General features: G+C 35.9%; 1 protein-coding gene across 3 annotated transcripts; it reads right to left on the reverse strand.

Annotated features, from left to right (window-relative positions):
- Positions 1–1,962: 1,962 nt before the first annotated feature.
- On the reverse strand, positions 1,963–12,016 carry LOC128212257 (zinc finger protein 311-like). 3 transcript variants are annotated; one of them, XM_052917623.1, is made up of 6 exons: positions 11,822–12,016; positions 10,289–10,451; positions 8,658–8,764; positions 7,424–7,494; positions 5,590–6,998; positions 4,112–4,251 (listed from the first exon to the last, which is right to left on the reverse strand). In XM_052917623.1, exons 1-6 carry the CDS (start codon positions 11,916–11,918, stop codon positions 4,245–4,247), a joined length of 1,854 nt encoding a protein of 617 aa, XP_052773583.1. In that variant the 5' UTR covers positions 11,919–12,016; the 3' UTR covers positions 4,112–4,244. The 3 variants fall into 3 exon arrangements, with proteins under 3 accessions (XP_052773584.1, XP_052773583.1, XP_052773582.1); XM_052917622.1 differs by having other exon boundaries at positions 8,658–8,767; XM_052917624.1 differs by lacking the exon at positions 5,590–6,998 and having other exon boundaries at positions 1,963–4,251; positions 8,658–8,767.
- Between the last annotated feature and the right edge of the window lie 153 nt (positions 12,017–12,169).

A 12,169-nucleotide genomic window follows, 5' to 3' on the forward strand; every position in this document is an offset into this window, starting at 1 on the left:
CTCTTGACACTTTACTCAGTACATGATATGAATGGATTTGGGCCCTCAAGAGTGCCCGCATGTACAGTGGAATGTGCAAAAATATCCCAATGTGAACCTACACAGGAATCCTGGAACCTTGAATGATACATCATATAGCATGTCAGTGTTGGTAATGACTGGTACAGCATGTGGCGTTTAAGTGTGACGTTGACTGGTACAGCATGTGACATGGAATTGTGAAATTGACTGGTACAGCATGTGACATGTGTGAGGTTGACTGGTACAGCATGTGGTGTATAATTGTGACGTTGACTGGTATAGCATGTGACATGTAAGTGTGACATTGACTGGTACATCATGTGACATGTTAGTGTGACATTGACTGGTATAGCATGTGACATGTTAGTGTGACATTGACTGGTATAGCATGTGACATGTAAGTGTGACATTGACTGGTACATCATGTGGCGTGTAAGTGTGACATTGACTGGTATAGCATGTGACATATAAGTGTGACATTGACTGGTATAGCATGTGACATGTAAGTGTGACATTGACTGGTATAGCATGTGACATGTAAGTGTGACCTTGACTGGTATAGCATGTGACATGTAAGTGTGACATTTACTGGTATAGCATGTGACATGTAAGTGTGATGTTGACTGGTACAGCATGTGACATGTAAGGGTGATATTGACTGGTATAGCATGTAATATTTTATTATGGCTTTGACTGCAATTAATTTGTAAATCGATATGAACTAAACATAGACTTGTCTCCCCCATTGTCTGGTCATAGGTGAGAAATAAATGATTGACATGAAATTTGTACCTTTGGACCGGAGACTTACAAACACAGGTGTCATCTATTGGTCATGATCAACCTGCGTACCAAGTATTAAGTTCCAGGGTCCAAGCGTTCTTTAGTTACTAAAGGGAAAGAAGTGTTACTGGTGACCAACAGATTTTTCACCAGAAGGTTACTGTGATTGGGTAATCTAATAATGTGACAACCATTATTTTATGACCTTTGACCTACTGGCCTGAAAAATAAAGGGTCATCTATTTGTCATGACCAACTGGCATACCTAGTATCAAGTTTCTGGGTGCAATGATTCTTTAATTATTGAGCTGAAACCATTTTTTTTTTTACCTCTCGATCACTGCGACCTATACTGCAACCTTGACCTCTGACTTGATCCCAAAATCAATAAGGTCATTAACTAGTCATGACGAACTGGCATACCAAGTATGAAGTTCCTAGGTGCAAGCATTGTTTAGTTATTCAGCGGAAACCTCCATTTCACCACAAGGTCATCGCGACCTTGACCTGATCTCAAAATCAATAGGGTTCAGGTACTTGTCATGACCAACTTACATACCAAGTATGAAGTTCCTGTACCCAAATGATCTTCAGTTATTGAGCTAACACCATTTTTTCACCCCAAGGTGATTGCAACCTTGACCTTTGACCTTCTGATCTCAAAATAGGGGTCATGTACTAGTCATGACCAACCAGCATACTGAGAATGAAATTCCTGGGTTACAGCCTTCAATAAGTTTGTTAAGAATATGGCCCCTGGCCTAAATTTCTATAACAATCTCAAGTCCCTTTAAACAGGATCAAGCTAAGATCACTATTGTTTTGATGTTGTTACTGTTCTTTTATTTTCATTTTAAAGAGTTTTGAGACTTTAAAAAGAAATTAATATAAATCATGATAATTTATCTTTTGTAAAATAAGTTTAGGTTAGTAATTTATCTAAGTGAAATTGCATACTTAAGCCTAATATGTTCAATATGTTTTAAAAAATTGAGGCGAGTGCATTAATACTAGGAATTATAGCTTTTCTTTCTGTCAAGTTCTAGAAATTTTAAATCATAGCCTATACAGTGTTAATGTACATTGTAATATTTTTGGCTCTTTTCAGAGGACTATTTTTTTTTAAATTCTCAGTATAAATATATCAATTTTCAAAACAAACCGGAAAATAAAAGTACCTTACAGCTGAATACTAACAAAATGATCGAAATAAGAAGAAAACAAAATGAAGAAACTAATCTTTTTTTTTTCCAAATATGTATTTTACAAGATACATGACTAGTTTATCACAATACTTTTGAAAGTGTATGAAAATCTGAATCAAATAAATACGATTTACATTTTGCAGATAAACTTGGTCACAACTTATAACTTACATGTATGTAGTGCAATTAAACATATCAGGGTAAACAGAACATCAATGATTACACAAAATGTACTGTGAAAGAATTGATTGATATTGTAGTTTATAATATACCCATCATAAATACAAATGCAATACATATCGCAAAATACTGTTACTATTTAGTCTGGTTCAACTCCAGTGCAATTCAGTTGTATTCCACTCTGACGTCACATCATAACAAGTATCATTGGACTTTTTTAAAATGATGTCATCAAACAAAATAGTGTGTCACAAAAATTACATTTTCTGTGATATGATTTGTCTTTTTAGTGATTTAAACCAGTAATCTATTTCATGAAAGGGATATTACTATTGCATTTTGATCTGGATATCATGGATTTTTGCAGATTTTTATTTCCCTTGGCTTAAGCTTCGTTAAATCTGAGCTAGAACGCCGCGAGTCTGATGTGTCGCCTGACGAATTATTTACTGTCGACATTATAGAGGTTAGATTGGCATTTTTGCCCCGGACAAAACTTTAAGCATGAATTTAACAAAGGTCAATTATTCTAAAACCAAGAAAGCAAGAGTTAATGTTATTGTGCACTGCACTTGCCCTCCATGAGATCTATCTACATATGAATTTTCAAGTTGATAACTCTTATATTCTACAAGATATGCCCCGGACAAAACTTTAAGCATGAAAACTAACAAAGGGCAATCACTCTAAAAATATGGAAGCAAGAGTAACAGTTCTGCACTTGTCCTCAATGAGATCGATCTTCCAATGAAATTTAAAGTTGATACCACTAATAGTTTACGAGATATGCCCCGAACAAGTGAAAACGGGATGCGGACACCACCACCGCCAACATAAGTAACCCCCTATATGTCGCCTAATTAGGAAACACAAAAATGTCGACTAATTAGGCAACACAAAAATCAACAGAGGCGAATACAACCTCCCAGATCAAAACGCAGCAGTATATACCTAATTTTTTTATTATACAAATGTGTTTTAGTTTAACGCCACATCACTTGAAAAATGACAACTAAAGACAAAATGAGACTCAAATTGGTTGATGACTCTAGTAACATTAAATATGGGACTTAATTACAATAACTTTATGTTCAGTTTGTAATGTCCCCATCCCATCATCTTGTTCAACTACCACACTTTCAACACCCTGGGGATCCAAACCCCTATTCTGGGGCATACAATTTCCACCCTTGGGCTCTAAATCTGATAAGCCCTGCTTATGTGTTGCTATGTGTTTATGGTAACCTGAATGGTATTTAAACTCCTTTCCACAATCTGGTTCAGGACATAAATATCTTAAATTGTCATGCACAGCTTGTCTGTGATTGCACAACGCTCCTAAGCTGCTGAAAGATTTACCACACTGAGGGCATATGATAATCTTAGCTGTTTCTAGGTGCTTTGCTTCATGTTTTCGACAGTGTTTTTCCTCAGCAAACTGCTTTTCACAGTACTGACATGTGTAGGCTATCACACCTTCATGGAAGTTTAGGTGATCAAGATATTCTTTCTCTTCTTCGAATCTCAACTTACAAGAAGGAAAAGGACACTTAAACTTTTCCAAGTGGATTTCTGGATGCTGAGTTTGAATGTGCTTCATCAGAGTTGACTTTCTACCAAACACTGTGCTACAAGATTCGCACATAAAACAAACACTATGGAATTTCTCATTGTGTTCAGACAACTGTTGCTCGTTTTGAAAATACTGGCTACACGTAGTACATTTGATCTGATCTCGTTCATGGGATTTAAGATGTCGACCAAGAGTATATTTTCTCGCAAATGCTTTGCCACATGTTTCACATGACCATTTGCTTTCATGGGATTTCGTGTCAGAAATAACATCATGGTGATCTGTGAATGCTTTGTCATCAGGATCATGGACTGGTGAAAATTTGTGGGCATTTTCACTGCCTTGTTCCATTTCTTCATACAAATTTTCACTGTTCGCAGTTTCATTTACAAAAGAATCATGAAGCTGTTTAGCAATCTGCAGAAATTTCACGCTTGTATCACGCACACTTCTTGTCAGGCTGTCTTTGCTGAGGCTGATCATCACTGTCTGAAATATAATATGAAGCATTTATTTAGTACAACTACACAACTTTACCATGATAAGCCAAAAAATAATTCAGACAAGACCCCATAAGTTGATGGCAACTCTCATCAGTTATATTTTTTAGCAGGTAAAGAGGCATAATTCATAGTTAGCGTCTTATCGAAGCCAGAGTGATGGGCCTTGATAAAACCTGAGTAGTGTCACAGGTAACATGTTTCATGTGAATATCTTGAACAGTTTTTTAGTTAGATCAAGGCTTCAGTTTTGGGCAGAATGATGTCACAGCTGACAATATAAAGGTTGTGTCTATACTTTTGACAATTTTACAACAAAAATAAAGACATGCCTATGAAATTACCTATGTATTTGCATATAAACATCAGGAAATACTTGTTAATGTTAAATACAGTACTTGGAGTGGTAGTGCTAATTGTGTATTTTTTCTCTTACTTCAAGTATTGCAAGGATTGCATGACTTTTTTGTAAAGTTTTTGTACTGTAAATAAACAGTTATACCAAAGTGTTCATAGCTCAAGAAAGAGGTTTTGAAAGATGAATTTGGTCCAATTTTGCCATGTGTTCTCCTATATAAGAACAGGAACGTAAAATGATGAAACAATTATTCAGCTCATAGTCATAAAGTATTTCATGAAGTATTTCATAAAGTATTTCTATAGTCTCAAGATGGTTCATAACACAATTTACATTTTTTAAAATATCAAAAGCTATGAAGGTTGTACATGCCTATTGTTAGCAAACACCCTGTTTTGTAACTTTATATAGATGTTTCATTGTCACTTGCCACCAATTCATCGGTCCAACAAATTATAATGACACAGTAATAACTGTACAGTCATATTAAATCAGGCCAAAAGAGTTTAAATGAACAAATTAAATATTATTATATTTCTCTTTAACTGTAATGTACATGCATCTGCTTAAAATGCTTTAAACATTAGTTTACATGAGTAGAAGAAGACGCCCATTCATATATCTTAATCAGAATAAATCAGAATATAAAACAATAGGTGATTCAGAACTCTTATAACTTAATAACGTTGTTAACATCATCGTTGTTACCGATGTTTTTCAAATCATTACTATTCTGAAAGTTTTAGGAACACACTTGTGATCTGAGGTATTTCAATTCAGTATTGAGACAATTGCTTCAGATGTACTTGTTTGAATACAATATATTAACCTATCAGAACGTATTTCATGCTGAAAGATTAACAGCGAAGAGTAATCAACGTTGTAAACTTTATCAAAGATCTGATCAACCTGCCCAATGTGTCTTTGAACAATATGCCATATGTCAATTTCAAGAATTGGAAAACCTACTGCTGCAAAACCACATAGTAGACATTCGTGCTGTCTGGTTGTGCGACCTGAAACACTTCTCGTGCATTCGCTTGTGAGTCTGCTGCCTCTTCTTTATCAATATATGTAACGCTTTTTTCTGTCACAATATGTTTTTTATTAGTAGCATTTGTTTGTTCTTCACTCTTTTTAGTTAATTTCATTGGTAATTTTATTGCTTTTCCATTTTTTGCTGATTTTTCTACTTTAGAGGAATGTTCTGTACAGTTAGTTTCATCAGTAGAATCAGGCTTAGTCTCCCTTTTAATGTGAATTTGTGGTTTGTTCCCAGATGCTAATGAACATTTACGTCGGTGTTTTGCCATGGATGATCGCCACTTTATCACTACCCCACATTCACATGTCAATGGACTCTCACTATGTAGGGCTTCTTTATGCATGGTCATATTTTGTTTGGTTTTGAACAACTGATTGCATACATCACAATGAAACTGATCATCTACTGACTTCAAACACATACTCTGGTGTTTCTTAAAGGCAACTTTAGAGTATGATCCTTTTCCACAATTAGTACAAACATAGTCCTTCTTCTTAAAATGCACTTTGTTGACGTGGTTCTCAACTTCCCATGGACGTACAAACCTCTCTGGACACAAGGGGCAAGAACACCTTAACAGAGATCGGTCATGTTTCAACGCAATGTGATCGTTCATGTGGGTCATATGCCTAAACCCATGACTGCAATGTGGACAAAAATATCTTACTTCTTGGTCCCTTAAGGGAGTATATTTTTTCGCTTTACCGTTCCCTCGGTGAACATGTGTCATATGCCCTTGGTAAGCTTTATTGCTATAAAGCTGCTTCCCGCATTTCTCACACTTAAATTTTTGTTCGATTTCCTTCAAATTATCAATATCATGAACTACCTTAAAATGCATCTTCAGATAATTCTCTGAGAACACTTTATCATTACACACGCCACAAACCCATTCAGCAGTGTCAGGAAAAGCAGCCCCATGTACTTGCTCTTCATGAGACTTCAAATGATCTAGAGCTTCAAACACATCATCACATGCATCACATTTGTATGCAATAAGCAATCTAACATCACCAGTAAAGTGTTCATCTTCTAACCCAGCACTATTTTCTAAAGCCTCGTCTATTTCATCCATATGACATTCCGAGGTGACTAGCCCAGTTAGGTCTACTTTGACAACATTTTGTCCAGCAACAGCCATGGAGGTTAAACTGGCCGAATTCTGACTGATACCAGCTGTTAGGGTCAAACCCCCCTTGCTTTGAGTGATATCAGCTGATGAGGTTATAACAGTTTTCACCCATTCTGTAGCAGTGGGTTTAGATAATGCCAAACTCATAGATTTGTTAGTCCTTATCAGCGTAGGACTCTCATCTGTCAGGCATTTTTCATCCTAAAATGAAATACAAGTTTTTTTTATTAATTAATCTTACAACTAATGAAATAAAAATAAACTGACTGAGATCAATTTGGATCCAGTTTTTAGAAAGTTACTTCTGAATTACCAACACATTCTTTGAATCTCTGACTGCTAATCTTATAATGACCATGTTTAAAGATAAGGAAAACCGTCACGTTTGATTTCAGTAATCTATTTTGTATTGTTAGTAATTCAAGACCTGACAAGCTGAGAGACCTAAGCTCTTTAACATTACACAGCATAATGTAATGAATATAAACATTTAAGATCTTCGTTCATTTCTGCAATAATGTCTTTCCAGATTGAAGGTTTAATTGTTTCCTGAGACCATGCTTTCAAGCATGGTAATTTTGAAATTGAAATATTCAGTAAAACAAGCTGATATCTATCATACTGACCACATTATCTTCAGCATCTGCAGTATCGCCTATTGCTGTGTCCGTACCATCCAATTTTATACATCCCTGCTCTGAAAATAATTGTACAAATAATTCAAAATTGTAATAAATGCTGAACATGTAGTACACTACTACAAAGAGCCGTCGTAAGACAGCGCGCTCGACTACGCCGCTTTGACTTAGAATACAATAACGATGTAATAATACCAAGTTAGGCCTCTTTATGTCAAACCTAATTAAAATTATTCAATGCATAAGGTGACTTTGATGCTGCCCTCCCACCAGCCCGCCCAAACAATGACGCAACTCATTCAAATAACTTGATTTCCCATTATGAAAATGTGGTTAAGAATATACAAATATGCCTTTCAAAGGAAATTAAAAAAAAAATTAAAATTTTTTTTTTACTTCCCTAAAACTTTAACCTAAGTCAATCAGGGGCCATAACTTGTATTAAGGATATGGAGTTATGTAACCTCATTGGGTGATGGTCCTGAACAATTGTGCGAAGTATTAAGTCAATTGAATGAAGGGTAACAATATCCCAACCTGCCCTAAAACTTTAACCTAAGTTCCATAGTCAATAAGGGGCCATTATTTCTATAAAAGATAATATGGATTATCTAACCTCATTATGTGATGGCTCTAAAATATCTGTGTGAAGTATTAAGTCAATTGAGTGAATGGTATTGGAGTTTTAAGTGAAAATCCTAATTTGCCCTAAAACTTTAACCTGCCCTAAAACTTTAACCTAAGTCAATCAGGGGCCATAACTTGTATTTAGGATAATATGGAGATATGTAACCTCATTGTGGGATGGTCCTAAACAACTGTGTGAAGTATTAAGTCAATTGAACAGAGGATATAGAAGTTATTAATAAATATTCCAACTTGCCCTAAAACTTTAACCCAAGTTCCATAGTCAATCAGGGGCCATAATCTGTGTAAATAATAATATGGAGTTATCTAACCTCATCATGTGATGACCCTGAACAACTGTGTGAAGTATTAAGTCAATTGAATGTAGGGTATTGGACTTATAAGTGAAAATCCCAACTTGCCCTAAAACTTTAACCGGACGCCGACGCCGGGGCGAGTAGTATAGCCCACCTATTCTTCGAATAGTCAAGCTAAAAATGAACGCATTACCATACCTCTCTCACTCACTAAAAATTCTGAACCATGGCAATTTTTAAAAGGATCTACCTAGAGTGAGTGAAACCAATATTTCAACCTTGAGTTTCTTGAAGAGGAGTCTTGGACAGAAGCTCCCCTAAGTTATCCTCCTCCTCCCTGTGATCAACCTCTGTCTCCTGGGCTGTACCCTGCTCACATTCAACACTACTGGAATGTAGGATTTACACGATAATATTAATCTAATGATCAATCTCATAATAAATAACTTAGCCTGAATATAAATTAACAAACATGATGAGTGTCATGGCCATATATCACAAACTAGGTAAGCAGCTATTGCCTAGGAAGTGATTGGTTGCCAAGACAAAAGGTGGTTGTTAAGGGAGCAATTGGTTGCTAAGACAAAAGGTGGTTGTTAAGGGAGCAATTGGTTGCTAAGACAAAAGGTGGTTGTTAAGGGAGCAATTGGTTGCCAAGACAAAGGTGGTTGTTAAAGGAGCAATTGGTTGCTAAGAATACCATGGTTACTAATGAATGTGATAACTAACAGGGAAGCAAGCCTTTTTCAAGGGTGTTACCGGTTACAATGAAAAAGGATGGTTGCTAAGGAAGTTGATGTTTAGTTCATTGAGCTAATGTCTCTTGTTAAAACATACCAAACTTTAAACAAAGATTCTTGCATCTTGTATCTTTCAGGTTTTGAAGAATGTTTTTTGAAGGTTTTCTTTATAAAATTCTACATAAAACTAACCTTCTCCTTAGCAGTCATGCTTTTTAACTAACAAACATCAGAGGAAGGAATTTGATAGAGGATCACACAAGAAAATTTTCCTAGTTTTTATCATGATGTAAGCGGCTTTAGACAAGAAGATTGACCAAGTCTTCCAAATAGGCATATCATGAACACTCGCCCAACCCTCTCGTAACAACATTTTTTTTTAAACCAACACTGCTTAAAATAATTTGGTATAGGCACCCAATCTGTTGCTGATTTTTAAAAAGGGCCAGCAGTTTCGGAAGAGAAGATTTTCCATATAGCAATATAGTTATAACTAAGCAAACACCATGAGGGCCATGTTTTTGATGAACCAACCTGGCTTAAAAGAAATTGGTAAATGGTCACTAAAGACCATGTCTGTGAAATTATTTTGAAATCATGGCCATTGGTTTCTGTTTTCCATGTAGCCATATAAGGAACCTAGCCTTGCCCCCTGGAAGCCTTGTTGTTTCACTAACCAATGTAGCTTGAAGGAATTTCATTGAGGTTCCTTTCAGTTCCATGGCAACCAGTGTTCTGCATGGAACCAGCAGACATCAGGGAGAGAAGGAACCAAGGAATATGTATGTGAGTTTAGGTTAAACTTCACCGAAAGGTTAAGGAGATGTTGTTTGAAGGAAAATGCGGACAATGGACAGCACACAGCGACAGAGTAACCCAATCAAAGTTGCTCACCCTTGAGCACTTTATGCTCAAGTGAGTTAATAATTGATGAAATGATAAGGTTGTTCTTTATGCTCTTTATATACTTCATAGTATATTATTTTACTTAAATCAGTAATTGAGATATACTTTGAGAATAACAAGTCCGAATTCTTACACCTGACTTCATACATGACTATAGTAACAAGCCTAAGTGTCATTTTAAAAAAAAATGATAATGCTTCAAGGCATGTGCTCATTTCAACCTCTGCTAATACATGTTCAACCTTAATGAAATTGTTTCTGACCTAGGTTCAGCAACTCTTTTCCTCTTGATTTCAGGCTGTTGAATGTTAGTTGCAGTCTCAGCCTGCCTTTTCTGTGCTTCTGCTGCAGCTGCTGGCAGGTTTGGTGTTTTGTGAAAATTTGTTACAGGCATAGGACCCAGGGTCTGAGTTGTACTAAGAAGGTCTGAAAAGGAAGACATGGTTTTAATTATAGCTATTTATAATATAGTGAAGTTCTGCTCAGGAACATTATAAAAGGTTCAAGTTTGTGTGTCAAATTGACCTTACAAAAGGTAATTTTGTGTCAAGATGACCTTAAGACAGGTACCTGTGTATTAAGATGACATGATAACAGGTTCTTGTGTTTCAAGGCTACATTATTCAACAGGTACCTGTTTTTCAAGGCAACATTATATCAGGTACCTATGTCAAGGCAACATCATAACAGGTATGTGTGCAAAGGTGACCTTATAACATGTATATATGGGTCAACGTAACATAAAAGGCACCTGTGTGCCATCGTATCATTATAGGTACCTGTGTGCCAACAAAACATAACTGGTACCTGCGTGCCATCTTAACATTAAAACAGGTACCTGTGAGCCATTGTAACATTATAACAGTAACTTGTGTTTCAACATGAGTACTGAGAACTTTTGTATTTAACATAGATATAAAATTGTCAAAAAGTGAAAAAGTTTTCGATATTTTTTTGAACCATTAAACATTACATAAGCGTGCAATGTTTTTATCTTTTTACCTGTTCACCAATCACTTTTTATCATGTTAATTAAATTGTGTTTTCTTTTATACCCCAGTCCTCACTTTTCTGATGTTGATTTGCTACATCAGTGTTTTATTTTTTCACTAGCAAGCTGGCGCGCACCGTTCATGTCATGGAAGACGGAGTTCCCACTATTTTTTTTCAAGGGTAAACTTACCCGGTGGGTTCAAAAATGAGGGTAAAATGCAATTTTTGGGGGTATGAGATAAATAAATATTAAAATTAGCATCTGCTGTACTTTTTGTATTCTGTTTTAAGCAGGGCTTCTAAAAGTTTGCAACCTAAATCGGTCCGGACCCGGCAACAACCCCCCCACTTCCCTCCCCCAAAAAAAGACCTGTTCAAAAGTCCAATTATATAAAAATATCACACAACAATAGGCCAATAGATAAATTATCGGGTGACTGACGATGTCCTCGACGACACACGTACCAATTAACGGATTAGTGTCAACATGTCCTGTGTTTTACGACCAGTGTCCCGGACAGGCAAAATAGCTGACTTACATTTTTATTTAATGGGTATATAGAATTACCGGAATCTCCCTGGATTCCGGTAATTCTATGGACCGTTATTTAATCCCGTATAACACGTCTATTATTTTCGACTAGGCGGAAACCCTGTAGATAGATTTCAAATCTTTTGAAATTCTATTGAATGTTTTCATCAATCATGTAATTTCGATTTATACAGTTTATATACATGCAGGTTATTACGAATATCTTTACATGTGAAGGAGAAAGAGCATTGCTGAGACTAAGAACTCGAACCTGGCTTTAGAAATGGCCATCCTTTGTCCTGGAAAAGTTGTTTTAATGCCCTCTCTTGGCATAATGTCACGTGCAACATTATAAGATAAGTACCCATCGTCACACCTATGTTTAAAAGCACATATTCTTTAAAATATAAATGAACAGATCAGTAAATGAAAACATATTTGGACTTCCGGCGTCCTCCATGGTTGTCTTTATTGGCGTAAAGTGAATTAGCTAAACCGGTTTTGAAAATTTTGGGTTACAAACAACTAATATATGGTTCGCTATTTAAGAGAACACGTATAACATATCAAATTACAATGGCTTTGAAGAGAACAAAAGATCCTTTGGTTTACAACTTTC

The sequence above is a fragment of the Mya arenaria genome, chromosome 12 (assembly GCF_026914265.1).
Source record: "Mya arenaria isolate MELC-2E11 chromosome 12, ASM2691426v1".
Classification (NCBI taxonomy): Eukaryota; Metazoa; Mollusca; class Bivalvia; order Myida; family Myidae; genus Mya; species Mya arenaria.